General features: G+C 36.0%; 1 protein-coding gene across 1 annotated transcript in view; it reads right to left on the bottom strand.

Annotated features, from left to right (window-relative positions):
- Window positions 1-18,119, bottom strand: part of Myef2 (myelin expression factor 2) — a 39,411-nt gene that overhangs the window by 7,243 nt on the left and 14,049 nt on the right. The window contains 11 exon segments of the mRNA XM_027421973.2: window positions 3,107-3,158; window positions 3,330-3,538; window positions 5,072-5,143; window positions 5,416-5,514; window positions 5,822-5,890; window positions 6,176-6,226; window positions 7,621-7,722; window positions 15,985-16,048; window positions 16,161-16,210; window positions 16,661-16,814; window positions 17,463-17,654. Coding sequence (XP_027277774.1) covers window positions 3,107-3,158; window positions 3,330-3,538; window positions 5,072-5,143; window positions 5,416-5,514; window positions 5,822-5,890; window positions 6,176-6,226; window positions 7,621-7,722; window positions 15,985-16,048; window positions 16,161-16,210; window positions 16,661-16,814; window positions 17,463-17,654 — 1,114 coding nt within the window.

The following is an 18,119-nucleotide window of genomic DNA, read 5'->3' as shown; positions in this document are numbered from 1 at the left end:
CGACACCAGAACCTTCTCAGTTTGGATTTTTACACTCTAGATCAGCCCCCACACACCTGTTTCCACAGTCAGACCACCCCAAGTAAGAAAAGAATCCTAACCTGCTGGCTGGCTTGGTTATTTCTAGAACTTGGAGACTAAGCCAGGGCCTGGCACACACCAGGCAAGTGCTTTAATGTTGAGCCATATAACATTGTCAACTTTTGGGTTAGTTTTTAATTTTTTTTTTTTTTTTTTTTACTTTTTGAGACAGACTCACTAACTTGCCCAGAGTAGCCAGTAATTTACTGGATAGCTGAAGCAATCCTCCTGCCTCCATCACTGAGTGCATTCACCACCACACTAAGGTGAATCCTACATTTCCAACCTTATGAAAACACAAATTAAGGTATTTCCTTTCTAAAATAAATAATTCAGGAGGTAAAGTTTCAAATAATTAAAATCAATCTGCCTAACATTTTACATGATAAGAAAGTCTTCAAAGGGCCTACTAGCATTTTATCAACTGTACAGGACTAAGCTCTGGCATAAGGAGATTTGACATCCTGTGGTCACAGAGAAGGTGCACACAATAAAAGAAAGCTTCCCACTTTACTTAGTCCAGGCAATTACTTTTGGAAATGGTATAGTATATGGGGAAATGCTGGCATAGACCATAACTAAAAATAAGCCAAATTAATACATTTATAAACAAATAACAAAATCAGCCTAAATAAAGCTATGACATTACTACCTGGGGTTCAATACTGTTGCCTTTTGTTGTTGTTGGGGCTTACATTAGCAAGGCACCTGCCAGTGAGTTATTTCCTGACAGACACTGTCTAAAGTATCACTAGATTCTTGCTAAGCAAGGAAGAAGAACATTTACTTGTCTAGCCTGGGATCAGGAAAACAAAACACTGCACATGAACAATCAAACCCGCTTTTATGAATAAAAAGGTCATTGTTTGTGTCAGGTTAAAAGAGCACTATTAAAACAGAAAAACTCTTAAGATTCATAAATAATGTGATATGGCAGAAAATAGATGGTTCAGTTCAAACATGTCACATAATACTCAGGGAATAGAGATTTAGTTCTGTATTAGCAGAATTTATTTTCTTTGCCATTAATGTAACTCCTGGTTAAAAACTAGGCCTGGCCCAGGATGATGTGGTAGACTTTTGGGAGCCCCTTTTGAGGGCCTTACCCTGCCTGGGGAGTGGAGGGGGAATGGCTAGGGGCAGGTGGGATGTTGGAGGGGAAGGAGAGGGAGAGGGAGAAGGGATTGCCATCTGAAGCAAGCTTGTTCCTAATTTGAACTAATAAAATAAAATAAAAATTTTAAAAAAATGGGATGATATAGAGTTATGTAAGTATAGTACTAAATATAAAATAAAAAACAGCTTTTATACCTAATTTGGAAGCAAAAAAAAAAAAAAAACCCAAACTCATTAACCTTTTAACTATCAGCTAATTCAAAAGGGGAAGAGAAAGAAATACGAGCCCTATATAATCAAGCCATTATTTCTACATGAAGACTTAGATACTTTCTCTTCTCACAACATGCCTTCCGTGAGGTCACTATGCTACCCCAGCCCTAGCTTAAGCTGTTAAGTGTTACTCCTACCATCTCAAAAGAGCACCTGCTTACACAGTGTCATTACTTAACTCCACACAGGCTACCAACACCTTTCCAAATAATGCACTAGGCTGCTTTCTCTCAGTAGTCAACAACTGCCAACTCTTGTAGCACGATTAATAACCCAGAGGCAGATACTGGGGTTCAAACTGAAGATCAGAGAAGCAAAGCAGCCAGCCACTAGAGACTTCTCACCTCTACCAATGCTCAGACTGAAGGGGTGATTCACTGAACAGATTGCATCTCCAGACTACACTGCTCTCCACCAAGTCTCAAAATCCTACACTGCTTCTGTGGGAGATCCTGTCTCTTCCAGCCTTATATTCTTCTCCACCCAGTCATATCACTCCTGCCTCCACCTCCCTAGTGCTGGAATTAAAGGCATGAGCTCTGTTACTCTTTTAGACTGCTTCATTCTCATGTAGCCCAGGGTAACCTTGAGCTCACAGAGATCCATCTGCCTCTGTCTCTTGGGTTCTGGGATTAATGGTGTGTGCCACCACTGCCCAGCTATGGCTGTGGCTAGCATTGCATTCTGATCCTCGGTGACTTTATTAGATCATAAACACTGTATCACCACGAACTCACTTGCATTTGACAAGGTTTTTGGAAGAGCTGCCTCTTGGTTGAATTTAATCCCAGCACTCTGTAGAAGAGGCACGCAGGTGGATCTTAGTTTTCTGTTAATTGTAGGAGGCCAAATGGACTTACTTTCAGGCCTGTTTCAGCATAATGTGCTATATAAGTATCTTAGTATTGTGATTTTAATCTGGAATTCTATATACTAGAAGGAAAACTGCTGCTTTGTGCCAGTCACATAATTCCGTATCACACTTACACACACACACACACACACACACACACACACACACACACACACACACACGGAGGCTTTACCAATTAAGATCGTTTAAAACAAAAATGAATATGGTACAGAAAAAAGCTTTATTTGAAAGTAATAAATCAGCCAATAACACAGAGACCTAAGGAATAACTAAGGTCTGTAGCTAGTCTCCCTACAGCCAAAAATAGTTTCCAAAGGATTAGAAGAGCCACCAAAATGAATCTGTGTAGAAAGTATCTATGCTACTAGATTAAGGTTCCTATGATATGCAGGCAATACAGTGTACAGAATGGATCTTCCCATCAACTACGAATCAGCAAAGAAGTAAAGGTGCCTTTTACTAATGTTTCTCATGAGGGAAAAAAAAAAAAAACTTCTAATGCAAAAACATATCAACCTCTTTAAAATTTGGAATTAAAGAAAACTTCTTTACAAGTAATGATGGGATATCCTGTCAAGTTTACATTAAGCCCTGTTGTTTGCTCTAAGTCACCAGACAGCAAAACTATTAATTATCTGAAGTTGTGTTAGACAAGAATACAACTGGGATGAGCCAAGATCTAAACAAAGCATTTCAAAGCTTAAAAACAAAATTTTCCTCCCAAGAAATATCAGCACAACCTGTACCTACTAGTATACTTACCACATTGGCTGAATTTCTCTTTTAGTTTCTGCCAAGTCAAGTCAAAAGGTAACTAGAATGAAAGAAATTAGTAATATATGTTATATGTACATATATATATATATATTTATGTCTTCCATTATATGCTAATAGTAAAATTAACAATATACTCCATATATAGATAGATAGATATATGCAAACATATAAAAAGAATTTTAACTTTCCAATACATTTATTTGCTTACATTTCTAACAAATATCTGGTTGCCTTTGGAGCCTAATCTGTCTCTCATTCCGCTTCCCATGGGGCCCGATAAAAACCCTCGGTCTACATCGATGCTCCTTTCCAGTATCGCTCCAATCCCTGGCCCCATCCTGTCAAAGCTGGAGCTCATGCGGTCCAGTCCCATCCCCATGCCTCCAGTCACACTGCTCATGCCACCCATGCTGCCACCTGCAGTGTGAAGAAGGGCAGGAGGATTTGGGAGTTTCAAGTTTTAAAAACAAAACAAAAACAGCAAAAGGAAAGACAAGAAAGAAAAAAAGAAAACAATCAGTTTTGGAAAAGTGAGAAAAATTCATTTCTATAACAGAAAAATATTTTCATATAGAAAACAAGTAATAGCTTGACATACATTTGGTTAAGAAAACTTTAGTCACAATATAATTATATATGCCTCTATAAAATTATAATCATAAAACATCTCACATAAAATATTTAAATTCTCCAATTACATTCATATTCTTATATTTTTGCAATAACAAATATAACAACTTGAAACAAATTAAAGAGATGAATACAAATTGTTACAACTCTAGCATACAAGTTGCTCTCACGTCACACTCCCCTACACATCATTCCTTTCCTTGCTCGCCTTTTATCTCAGTATGTGCACATCTGTTTCCCACACAAATTCTACTTTGTTATCAATTCAACTGTCAGTAATCACAGACAATAGGAACTCAGTATCATACAGAACTTGCAAAGGGAAAAATGTACTCTCCTTCAAACAAAGCTTGAATTTAGTCTCGTTCATATCTCCTCTATTGCACTGGCTTTACTACTGTCTCCCTTAATTATCCTGAACTCATTCTCAAAATGTAACTCTTCTTTCTCATAATTAATATCTCTCCATGAAAATCCTGAAGAAATACTATGACTTCCCAGCCGGCTTTCTGCTAATAACAGGTCTAACTGGGAAAACAGAAATGCAAGCACTGAGATAAAAGGGGAAGGTAAGGATGTTACTGAGAGAAAAACGAATGTTGAAGGATGACAGAGCAGGAAAGAAAATGAGAAGCACGTGGCAAGCAAATGTATCCAGCGGACAGGATTTCAGAATTCATGCTTAGTAAGTTTACTTCCTGTTTCCTGAAATTTCACCACCCAAAGGACGTCAGCAAGGTATAGAGATTTCATAGGCACAGCCAAGTTAGCGATGCCATCAGAAACTCAGCCATGAGTGCAGGCATTATGTGAGGTTTAGTATGTGGGAGCCAATGAGAGGGTATCTGGCATTCTCTAGTGTTGCAATATGCTTGTTTAGAAAGGTCTAAGAGGGGAGGAAAATAATCATCTCTTCATCTTTATCCCTCAACTTCAAGAAGTCCCTAAAATTTGGTGTTTTGTCTCCATCTGCCAGAAAGCATAAGGCTTACAGATGAAACAAGCTAGTAGCTGCTGTGCAAAATAAAACAAAAGTGAAGATAGTATTCAAACAACAGCTGTTTGTGACATGGGATGTACAAAGACAGTTCTTGGACTGGCTACTGAATACACATTCTGGAATTAGTTGAGAAATACCAAAAACAAAGTTAATTTTCAAACATCAACCAAACAAATGTTAACTCATTAAAGTTAACAAAATATGGCAAGACACATTAACACAGAAGAGCAAAGAATTACTGTACTACAATAACTACTCTTGCAAACTCCTTGCAAGCACTCAAATACTACTCAGTAAGTTCTATTAAAATTAAAACCTACTTATTCCAGTTCCTACTGGACCCATGTTAGAAGCTCCTATTCTTCCTGCAAACCCTCCAATCATTGCACTGCCTAAACAAGGATGGAAAGATAATATACTAATTAATTATGACACTTCAAAATTCCCAAGGTACTATACTCACAAATAACTAAACATAAAATTTTCTGGAAATAAGAGTTAAAATATTTAAGATATTGTAAAATAGAGCCATAAAATTAAAATTCTAAAGTATTTTCTTACAGTAACAACTATATAAATTACAACTTTTAAAAATTTTTCACCAAAAAGAACAGCTTTTAAGAGTATGACCTGCAAAAGGAAAAAAGTATGCAACCAGCCCTACCAAGTCTACCAAAGGAATCGCCAAAGCCTCGATTTATTCCAATATCACCACGTCCGAAATCTCGCTCCATGCTACTAGTCATTGCACCACGGTATAGCTCTGAAAAGATGTGCAACAAATTAACCCCTCTTCAAGTACATCAATGCATAGAAAACTATTCAGGAATACGTCTAAGCTAAACTGAAGAAAAAAAGAGCAAAAGTTATCAATACAAAACATCCTGTGGCACACCCACTTACCTCCAACAACCCACCCCCACCCTCCCTGCCATGTTTACAAGTGTACTCTAGAGCCCAAGTACCTTCTGAAAACCTCTACAGCATCTATTGCTACATGTGTGTAAAGATAACTATCTCAGTACTAGGGAAAGGAAAGATAGCAGAAACCCCTGAGTACATTCACCTACCTCCCATCCGGCCAACTCCGCCAAATCCTGCCATGCTATTCATTGCTTCCAGACCACCAAACCCAACTCCTATGAAATAAAGAGTAATTTTGAGACTTGACTGCAGCTCTGTAGATGAATGGTCCATTCTGGAAATGTTAAGTCTCCAGTAAGTGCTTCCTCCATTCTACCTTCTGCAGGTACTTCACACATCACCTTCCTTTAAGGGTGTATTAGGCTCAATTTTTGCCAACAGCATTTAGAACATGAGCCAACAATAAACCATGACTTTTTTTTTTTTTCTAGAATTATCAACAGTTTCTAGTTTCTTTAAAATGGCGATGAGTACATGCAAAAACAAATACTTATACATACCTCCTCCAATTCTATTCATTCCTCCAAAACCCGGACCATCCATTCCCATACCTCAAATAAAATACACAGTATGTACTTTCAGTAAATCTTATTTTGTGACTAACGAATGACATTATAGCAAAATAAATACCATTGGTTTAGTCACAACGGGACACTAGAGAAGCAGGTGCAGGGTATAGAAGGATGGTTTACAGAGCTACGTCATAGTGGCTGACTAGTCACCAGTCTTCAAAACAGGCCTCTGAACATCAGACAAGAAAAAAAGAGTTTACTGGTCACACACAACATCCAGTTGGAGAGCATCTAGAACCAGTGTGCACTCTTGCAGGTACAAAGATATCACTATAGCAGATTTAGTGATAAGACTACAAAGCAAAGATTCCCTCTCAACACAGCAGTTAATAGCTGGTTTAGAAGGGAAGGGTATGATATCCTAAAATAAACAAGAAAACACTTTTTGTCTCAGAATGAGAATTTCCATCACTATCTTATATTTTATAAAGTTTGTACCAATTCAACAAAAAGGAGACTATAACAAATTTATCAGCCCATAAAATGAAATGCAATTCTCAAAGGATGGTCTGGGGACCTTTGAAAGGCCAAGAGATCAAAATAATCTCCATTACTAAACACTTCTGAGTTATAGGGATGCTTTCTCTCATCTCACGACTGCAATGTGGAACTTTCCATAAACTACACGGTGCATGCTGTCACAGCAGACACAGCAGTGCAGCTATCTACATGAACACAAACACTACACCAAGAGATGCCAAAAACAGAACCACTCTGCTCATTTATTAGAAATACTTTATTTTCTTAAAAATAGTACTTGTGTTTATTACATGTTTCCTACGATATGCATTAAATATATTTTTAGGTTTAATCAGGGTTAAATATGACTTATTAAGTCAATTTTCACAATTTTAAGTTTTTTATAATACAGTAAATATTAAGAAACATATCATTAGCAAAATCATGGTACATTTTCAAACCTGAAAGAATAAAGTTTGCTAAACTTAAAAGTTGGAAAATCAATCTCTAAGGACAATGGAGTCCAAGAAGAGGGTCAATAACTACCTCAAAGCTACCTCCAAATATAGTAAATTTAAATTGCCTATGCTATGGCATGCTGCTACCCATTCCACAAACCCTGTATTCCACAATGTGCAGGGCACTATGTTAAGAATTCATCTACCTTAAAGCCACTTCAGTATGCATGGCACTCAAGAGCTAGCTTTCACATGCCTGGACCCAGAGGCAGTCCCGACCTGCATCTGCCCTCTTTTCATGTCAGCTGCTCTCAAGGTTTTTGTCATTTCTCTTTTCAACCTAAACTGGCATCCTAAACATATCTAAAGCAAAGTTCTCTAGACAATGAAACTAATAAATATAAGCTTTATTAAACAGCAAATAGATCACTTAGAAATGTTTTAAGAAAAACTTACCACTTGGACCCAAATTTCCCATTACACCACTTATGTTCAACTGGCTGGCACTAATAGGTTGTCCACCTGGACCAAGTCCCATTCCAATGCCTCCAAGACCACCTAAACCACAAATAACAACATTACCAAGACGCATATACAACTGGTACTAACCTTCAAAACTAGCTATATGATTGTAATAGTATCCTAAAAGGTTACAAATAACAGACGTTCTTGTTTTCATTTATAAAACATCATATAAAAAGACTGTAATATCATTTATGAAAGAACAGAATTTTATGAAGTAGGTTCAGCTTATATTCTACTTGAAGGACCTGCAAAAGGCCTAACAAAATGGCAAGAGAGAGGCTAAGGAAATGGTACCTTGAGTAAAGGCCTTGCATTGCAAACATGAGGACCTGACTTCAATACCCAGAATGCATACATTTTTAATCTTAATGCTCATGAGGTTAATAGATCCCTAGAGCTCATTGACCAGCCAGTCTAGCTTACTTGGGCAAGTTCCAGGCAGTGAGAAACTCCATCTCAAAATATAATAGACACTGCATGCAGAAAAACACCCAAGGCTGTTTTCTGGCCTCACTTCCATACCTATCCACTCCCAACCCATGGAAACACACGCACGCACATGTACCCCAGGAAAAGATGAAATACATCACTTCATGTCACACTGCCATGGGCAATCTCTTCTCCAGGAACAGTATTTCCATTGCCATCTTAGAATCAGAGCAGTTGTGATTAACCACTGGAAGGGAGCTCACAAGAAAGCACTTATACCAATTGACTATTGGCTTGGGAAGTGGGGGAGGCATGACACACATGACTATTTATTGCTGGAATACCTATCTATAAATTGTCCATGTTTCTGTAAATGACCACAATTCAATTCACCAATTTACAAAATAAGACTTGGGTGAAGTATTTGGGTAAACCTTTTTAGTCTATGGCTGGTACCCTCTCTGGGGTAAAGAGACATTTCCAGGCATCCTCAGGTAGTCACACAGTATACACATCTGAAAATGAGCATCTTGGCCAGATTGTGTAACGACTAAAACAGAATTACTTTCAAAGTAGTAAAGTAAAACTGAAAAGCCAACAAATACTGAAGATGTAAGAATGAGCCTGGGCAGTGAACACAACCTTTAGTCAGCATTCTTAGCACTCAAAGGCAGAAGTGTAAGTTCAGGGCCAGCCAGAGCTACATAACAAGACCCCTATCTCAAACACTCAACACCAAATCCATTTTAAAATTCATAATAATGGAGGTATAGAGAGATGACTCAATGATTAAGAGCACTTGTCACTCTTGCAGAGGGCCTAGGTTCAGTTCTCAGCACCCACATAGCAGATCACAAGCATATATAACTCCAGTTCGAGGATCCAGACACAACTGCACACAGCTGATGCAGAAAAAAAAAAAAAAAAAAAAAACACCCACACACATAAAACATCTTTAAAAAACCTGTAACATTGAAAAAAAAGATACTAATTGTCTGGCTTTATCATGAACATTTATTTACATTTACAAAATAAATGTTCTCATATCTATTAAGCAAATGTAAGGAATTTTGAGACCTTAAGTTGCCTGAACACTGCTTACCTATGTGATTAAATTTAGATTTTTAAATTCTGGAGGTAGGTGTGTGTGTGCTCTTTAAGTAAATAAATAAATTTAAAACCAACTTAGAAAACTGGAGCTATAACTACTCCTGAGCATAATTCCAAAGAACTTCAAATTCTTACACATCCATGTCCATTATTGCTCTATTTACCATGGAGGAAACGTAAAAAATAAAAAGAAACCAGCCTAAACATCCACCAAAAGACAAAGAGATAATAAAAACATGCTAATATTCACAAAGGAGATTTATTCAGCTATAAAGAAAAATGCAATCTGGAGAAAAAAACTGGTGAACCTGTAAAGTATAACAGCAAATGAGATGAGCCAACTCAGAAAAACCAGGCATGTTTCTCCCTCATTTGCAAACCCCAGCCCAAGGGCATAACTGCAGAAAGGAAAGCAAGAGTGGTGTTACTAGGTGATGGAGGGGGACAGATTGTAGGAAAAGGACATAGCAGCTAGGAAAAAGGTTATAAAGCTATTTCCTAGTTTTCAAGGTCGGTATATGGATTCAACTGTAACCATTTCTACATTCCCAGATCTACCATGTGTTATTTCCTTTAGGCAATGATTACGGAAGTTGGGCTTTCTTATAATGCCACTGACCATTAATGCAAAAGGAAGCAGACATGACAAGTCACTAAGCCTATTGGTTACATTACATTAGCCCAGTTAGAACAAAAGTAAGGTTTAAAACAAAAAAATAAAATTTTTAGGGGTGGAGATCTATAACCAGAATGAAATTTTTCTTTTCCACCTGTTTAAAACACTATTATAGTGTTGTTTAAGGTATAAATGGCACTGCTATAGGCAAGTAAGGAGACTTTTGTTGAAATGTAAAAGTATGGTACATACACACAAGGAAGTTTTACTCATCCGCATAGAAGAATGAAATTATTTTCAGGGTAACAGAACCAGAGAGCATCACGTGAAATAAACTAGACTCGAATAAATATCACATTTTCTTTCATGAAGACTTTAAACATAAATTGTGACATGAAGTAGAAGATGGCTACGAAGGAGGAGGAAAAGGACTAAAAAGTAATGGAGGTGAAAAAGACAAAATATTGCATGTCTTTTCTTATATGTAGAATATAGATTTAATTCTCTATACACACAACATATACATGTGTGGCCAGAAAGAAGGCAGAAAGAAGGCAAGAAAGAAAACTATCTGGGGAGAAAGAGGGCCAGCAAGAAGATGAGGCAGAGTGAGAGAAGACACAGGGAAACAATGAGATGTATGAAAATGACTTAATAAAATCCACTTTTACTCTAGCTAATGAATGATGTAGGGAGGAAGGGAGGGAGTATTAACATGACTGATGGCAGCTTAATGACAGCAACACTAAAACCGGAATGGCTGTTTACTATACCTGAGTATGTTTTTCAAATTCTCACTAAGGTAGCAATTGGGATTTGAAGCTGAGAAGACTTATATCCTGTTAGCTGTTGAAATCAGAGTACAGGCGCATGCTATTTTAAACTACACAGATCAATACGAAGTAAATGTGTTCCTATGCCTAACTGTGATCCACTTGGAGAAACAGCATAGCAATGCTCCCATGTACAAGCACCACCTTGTCCATTCTGATGTCACAGGAATTTTATTAATCTCAAAAAGTTATAAAAAGAAAATTCTTAATATTAGAATCATGAGAAATTTCCCACTTGCCAACTTGTAATAAAATTTGGTGAAGGAAAGAAGGGGAAAAGTAGAGGAAAGAGTTTAAAAATCATCTAAAGAAATCTACCAAAGCCCACAATACAAATTACTTCAAAATGTATACATAGGACAGATTTTTTCAATTTCATACATGCATACATTTGATCGATGTGCTTTGATCAAAGCACTGCCCCAGTCCTTCCCAACTCCCACATAACCCTCCCCATTACTTTTTCTTCCCAACGTCATATACTTTGGTGTTGCTGTTTTTAACTACTGCGTTCATTTACTATTCTATGTGTATGAGTGTAGGGGCCAGTCACTGGAGACTGGGAATTTTCTCAGGCACTGCATTCCTGAAGAAAACCAATTCTCTCTTCCCCAGCAACCAATAGTTACTAAGCTAGGGCAGGATTTCATGTGCTCCTTCACCAATCACCCAGGCTGAGATTTCAGCCATCTTGATCTTGTACAGATCTTAAGCACTAAAATTTACTGCTAATGGAGGAAACTGCAGCTGGACTCTTGAACAATGGTGGCCCTGACCAGGTAACTGGGAAGGGAAGAAGACTACTTACAAAGAGAAAGGGCAGAGTTCAAAGATATATGGTTGATAATTTCCAGAATTTATCTTTTAAATTTTCAACCACTGTAAAGCCTCTATAAACAGTAATCTACACTCATACTGCAGTAAAACTGTCACTAGAGAACAAGACTTTAAAATTAGTTCCATGAATAACAGACTACCAATAAAAAAATGGGGGAGAGGGAGATAATTCACCAAAGAGCTTATCTGAATTATAAATTAAAACAATGGAAACCAGAAGACTAAACTATTCTCAAAGTGCTAAGAAACTGTAACTTGATCTTAAACTCTCTAATAAGTCAAACTATCTTAAAAGACATTTATACAGCAGCCAAAATTGAGACTTTACTAACAATAACTCCTCACTGAAAATAATAAAAATAAAAAGCTTAAAATAGAAATAATGTCTGCTTTGTGACATTTGAAAAACAGAATTAAAACCCTCAGTGTTAATAGCTTGCAAAAGCATTAGAATTAAAGAGGATACAAAAACTAACTTTAAGATTTCTACATACATAATACCCAGGGTTACCACTAAAAACAGAGAAAGATTAGTATTTATAAAGTGCCAAAAGTGAAACACAAAATAAGAAAATGGAAATCTATTCAAATGATCAATATGAGGAAACTTGAATTCAACTTCACATAAAAGACTGCCAAGCCAATTTTTAAAAAATATAATTGCATCTATAACATTTAAGTATACCCACATCAAAAACATTAATATTAAAATAAAATAAAAAACAACACAAAATTATCATATTTAGTATTACACAAAATCACCTTCTAAAAATTACTTTATTCACCAGAAATTTTTCAATTTTTATTTTTCAACAATTCTAATATTTATTAATCATCAATTCTAATTTTGAATATACTTGATAATTAGGCTTCAAAATATTTTCAACAAGAAAAAAATAGGTAAATCTATCAATGTACTAAGAAATTTTACCATTAAATATTTCTCAGTAACTGATAACCCAAGTAGATAAAATTATGAGAAAGGATAGAAGATAGTTTAAGTGATTAACAAACTTGATTTTGTAAACATAAAAGACATAAAAATGGGCCTATGGTAGGCCATCCACAGTAAAATTCTAATAATTTCATAGAAGCATAATCATATGGACTATGTTATATTACCACATTGAACCTAAGTCAGAAACTAGTAAGAAATAAAAAACTTATGCATTTAAAAATTCAAAATTCGTATTTTCAAATATACAGGATACAAAAATAAATTAATTTATCAACACTGAACTATAATAATTTAGTCCTAAGTTTAGTCTTCTGTACAAGAAGAACCTATGTACAGTAGCTAAAGTGATAATCCTAATTTCTTATGTTAGAAAAGAGAGAATGAAAATGAGTGAAATATACATCCAACTCAGAGTCAGAGCAAAAATGAGACTAAACCTAAGGAAAGGAGGAAGAAAGAAATGAAGAAATTAAATATACTAAAAACAAAGCTCAGTCTTCATAAACACTAATGAACTGACAAGTTTCTAATGATAATGAGCCAGTAAATGGAGAAACAATATTGGGCAGGAGAAACAGCTCAGCCCTTAAGACCCAAATTTGGTTCCCAGCATCCACACTGTATCACTCATAACCACCGACTCCAGCACCAGGGGATCCCACATCCTCTTCTTACCTCTGAAGGCACTGAACTAACATGCACAAGCCTACATACTGACACATATATATGCACATAATTAAAATAACATATTTACAAAGAGGAAACAGAACTATGAATACAGGGAAAATTTAAGACAGTGTTGTTAACAAAGTTTAACACCAAGCCATCAGTGGGTAAAAGTACTTGCTGCTAATCCTAACACCCTGAATTCAATCTCTGGAACCCACATAGTAGAAGAGACCTGATTACCAAATGTTGTCCTCTGACCTCCACAAGTGCCACCACAACAAGCACACAATCTTACTCTTCACACATACACACACACACACACACACACACACACACACACACACACACACACACACACTAAATCAATGTTTAAAAAGCTTTGATGTTCAAGATAGACAAAGGGGGGAGGCATCCTTAGAAAACTAGACGTTACCAAAACTAACTTGGGCAGCAATAAAAAAATATGGCCAGTAAATAAGTCTGCTGCAAACATGTATGAAGGCCAGTTTTACACATTTTCTAGAAAATATCAAAAATAGGTAATTCTTAAAGAAAAAGAATATTCCAATTTAGTATTACTTCTAATACCTGAAAATGCAAATCTAAAAAGCAAAAAAATGTATGAATGAAGAATACGTTAAAATGAAGATACCAGCTTTATTAATAAAATAGAATCGAGACCAAAACACAAAACAGTGAACTATGAAATAACATATCACACTGAATCTTTAATTCAGGAGTTATTTTTTATGTTTATGGATGTGTAAAGGTGCACTCACATTATTAAAATCTATATAATAAACATATTCATTCATGAGCTGTCCCCTCTGTGCGAGTGACACATTGAGAGGTGGATGTGGAGTTGGAGCATTTCAAGTCTATTTATAAAATTTTACTTAATCAAAAAATCTAATTAAGTGTATGGCACACAAGAACTACAAAATAATTTTATTTCTGTCTATGTATTTAAAATATTTTGCTACAAACTTTAATAATAATGAAAGGACATGAAGACAAACATCAATGTACAGTAATGTTGCAAGAGCAATAGCCAACATGGAGCGCTTTACACTGCTGTTTTATAATGCTTTGGAATATAGTAATTAGTGGGCATATCTTGAGAATCTGTAGATCTAAATCTGGAATTTTTAATACTGAAAATGAATTCAGGACCCCATCCATGCTAATCAATTGCTCTACCACTGAAGTATACCAGCACTATCCCAACTGACACCTTGTTTACGGTGCTAAGGCTAAAACCCAGGGACTTAAAAGAGCTCTGTACTGAGTCTATCTCTAGGTCTCATTAAGTTGTCCAGGCTAGCTTAGAACTCACTCTACAGATGAGGCAGACCTTGAACTTATACTTTAGATTCTCCTGCCTTAGCCTCTTGAGGATCACAGGTCTGTGCCACCGGCATGGCTCAGGACATCTAAAGAAAATAATGAAAAACAGCCAGTATTTTTATACAAAAAAGTATAATTTACTCTGCTATGCTGGTTAAAGTATTTAAGATAATCTCAGAGGCACCAAAATGTATCAAGGTCACATTAAGGTATGAAAACACAGACTCCCTCTTGAATTAATCTGACCACGAATGAGCCAAAATTGAATTCTCCACTTGTTTCTGTATCTTCCATCTGTCTGTAGTTTGTAGTTACTGGACTGACTACAGTCTGTTGTAGGTGTCTGTGACTACCCAAATACCTGTATATTGTTGTTATATCTGACTGTCCCTATGTCTACCTGTTTCTAACATAGAGCTGTGTCCCGTATTCATCAACAACACAGAAAGCATGGCACAGGGATTGGGTTGGCTCTTCAGAAATCTTTAACAGAACTTTTACAAGGGAAGAGACTTAACTGACCCAGAATAGTAAGCAACACTGCAAACAGACATTATCAAGTAATATTCTATATTGCTTCCAACATTTATAGTGGATATCTGTTTTAAGGTTACTTTCAATCTCAAAGTTGCTGGCCATTTTCAGTAAATGATTACAGCATATACACACACATTATTCTGGATCAAGGGCATGGAAGAGACAAAACTTAAAATTAAAGGTAGGATAGGTTGTAAAAGCTGATTACATGGGAGATCCAATGCATAGTAAAGTTGGTTATTACACTGTTCTCTTAAAGACAGGTTAAACTTAAACAGGTTGAGTACACAGTAGGATAGCAGGTTAAATACACAGTCTTTAATGTTCTCAAGGGGTATTATTAACTTGGCTATGAGGTGCAGAAAATGTTTACTCTCTCTGAATGCAAAATATTTTCATAAGACTGCATTACACTTTATTGGTTATTAAAGAAATAAAGGTTAAATCATATAAAACACAGAATAGCAAAAAATGATTATGGATCACTAATAAAAATATTTGGAATGAATTTTCAACATGGAAAAATGGTTGTAATTTATTATTAAAACCAATCTCTAACTGATATAGTAGTCTAAAGCTATTTAAATACACATACACACACACATACACACACATACACGGAAAGATAGCAAGAATATACATTAAAAAATGTTAAAAATGGTAGATATCTATAGTAAAATTATAGGGTTTCCCCCCTTCTTGTATATGAACTCACCAAATATATTAGTACTCTTTAACTAGGAGGTCAGAAACAAATTTTAAAAAGTCCCATATTTATCTTTTCAGTCTATACCTAACCAGAAGCAGCAAGCTGTCCAAAAATTCCAAACTAATCTCAGAGTATAAGGAGTGTGAGAGCGACTTCAATGTAGTCATAAAAACTGACTTCTGCTTTATACATAATGCAAAATAAACTAACAAAAAACTCCAGCTGTTTTCTAACAAGAGCTCCTACTTACGTGGTAATTGTGATGTCTTACTATCATGTGAACGGTAGTCTTCATGAGGAACAGATTTATCATCCTAATTACAAAAAAGAGAAAAGTTTATTATAGTTCAAACACAGCCAACAAGAACTACTGTGCTAGAGACAGGTCTGAACAAGTGAAGGCTGAGATGACAAGTAGGAACTCACCATTTTCACATGCATGGGTCTATCAAATAAAAACTGCCCATTGAACATGGCTGTCGAATCAGTCAAGGAAAGCCAGTTTAGATGACTGTAAAATTATTCTTGCGGACAAATTATCATATTTAAAGTCTGAAATGTTCTCTACTATTTTACCATTAGACTTTATTTATACTAGTCTCTTCCTTTGATTTGTAACTTAATTAGCCAAAATTAACTAGGTTTCATCAAAAGCAACTGCACTGGCATGCAATGGGGTAGGTAAGTGTCAAAGTATACATACACACATTTTGCTGCAGCTGGAAGGAAGAGCAGAAAACAAATTCCTACCAGCCCTGGATAACATGGCTAATTCAAGTGTGAAGAGTGACTCTAAACTTAACAAGTCTTAGTGCTGTAGACAAAAGTCTAATTTCTAAGCGAGACAACATTATATAACATAAACAGGAAACAAAGGTATTAAGCCTCACCAACTTCATTTAATGCTAAAATACAAATCAGGATACAAATTGCTTGAACTGCTTCAATTGCTTGCTCAAAAGTGACAGTGCCCATGCCTCTGCTCTTGCCGTCCTTGTCTTCTTTAATATCTGCCCGCTTTACAGTTCCAGCTATGCTGAACACTTCCTTTAGCTTCTTCCAACCAACTTTGAAGTCAAGCTTAACATAAAATTATAAAGTTACATTCTTAACAAATGCTCCTTCCTGATGTGAATACAAAATAATCTTTTCCAAACTCCTAAAACTATAAACTGTAATTCTTGTTAAAAAAATATGCCAATGATGTACAATTAAAAATGGTCTTGCTTAAAGTCAGTTCAGCTACCTCTACCTTCATTTAAATTCCCCAAATCACCTTTCAATTCCTTAATTTTGTTGTGTACATGTGAAATTTAAGCACCAATTTGGACTAAGGAAAATTCAGGTTTTGAAAAACTGTCCATTTCGATAACTTTCAAGAGCATAAAACAAATGGGAAACCAGCCACAATAGGCACTTAAAACACCAAGACTACAAGAATGAAATTCAGCTACCAAAATGAATAAAAATACATACAACTGCCTTCGAAAACAGTTCAGTACTAAGAATTCCACAGTTCTGTCTTAATATGCTAACCAGTTATATTTGAGTCTAACTTCAGACTACATACATAAACTAGGTTTGGGTTTAGAATAATTATATCTTTATTTACGTAAGTTAAAAATACAAGAAGGATCTACAAACCTATCAGCATATATCTAACAAAATAATGACATGATGAGAGTAAGTATGGGAGCAACAAAAGCTTAAACTAAAGCCTAAACTTACATTAGCAACAAAAATTGTGGAACCAAGTCTACCAGCCTGCAAATTGCTGATAACCTCAGGAGGAATGTTTGGATTATTGAGAATGGAAGGTGGCAAATTCACCAACCCAGATCCCACATCAGAGGCATGCGATCCTTGAAATGATGTTCCTGTTCGCTGCAGTGCCCGTCGAGCATTTTCTCCATCAGGATCCTGTAATGCACACTTAATGTTAACGGCCAGCAAATACATCAGTGAATATATACAATTCAAGTGGCTTAAACTCAACAGCAGCTAACTCATCTGGACCAACATATTGACATCTGTGAGAGTAAGGTTTTGCTTATTCTGGTTTTTTTTTGTTTTTCTTTCATCCAGGAAGTGAGTCCCATAAAAACCTGTGGATAGACAAAAGATTTCAGACTACAAAGCTGGGAGCTAATTACCTTTTTCCAGTCACTGAGGCCACAAAGAAACTTAAATTCATTTTGTTTTGCTCTTACACTGATGTAGAAGGGTGTGGCATACACATATAAATGTCCTTACTAAGAATAACCAAACACTTACTGTGCCTCTCTTCTTTCAATAATACAGTAAAGGTGAACGCTCACCACTAGATAGCCAAAGGAATGACAGATTCAGACTCATTCACAGCCTCTTACTATGCACTCAGGAATA

Source organism: Cricetulus griseus, chromosome 6 (genome assembly GCF_003668045.3).
Source record: "Cricetulus griseus strain 17A/GY chromosome 6, alternate assembly CriGri-PICRH-1.0, whole genome shotgun sequence".
In the NCBI taxonomy this organism is placed as follows: domain Eukaryota; kingdom Metazoa; phylum Chordata; class Mammalia; order Rodentia; family Cricetidae; genus Cricetulus; species Cricetulus griseus.
This window is presented reverse-complemented; position numbering and strand designations above follow the sequence as displayed.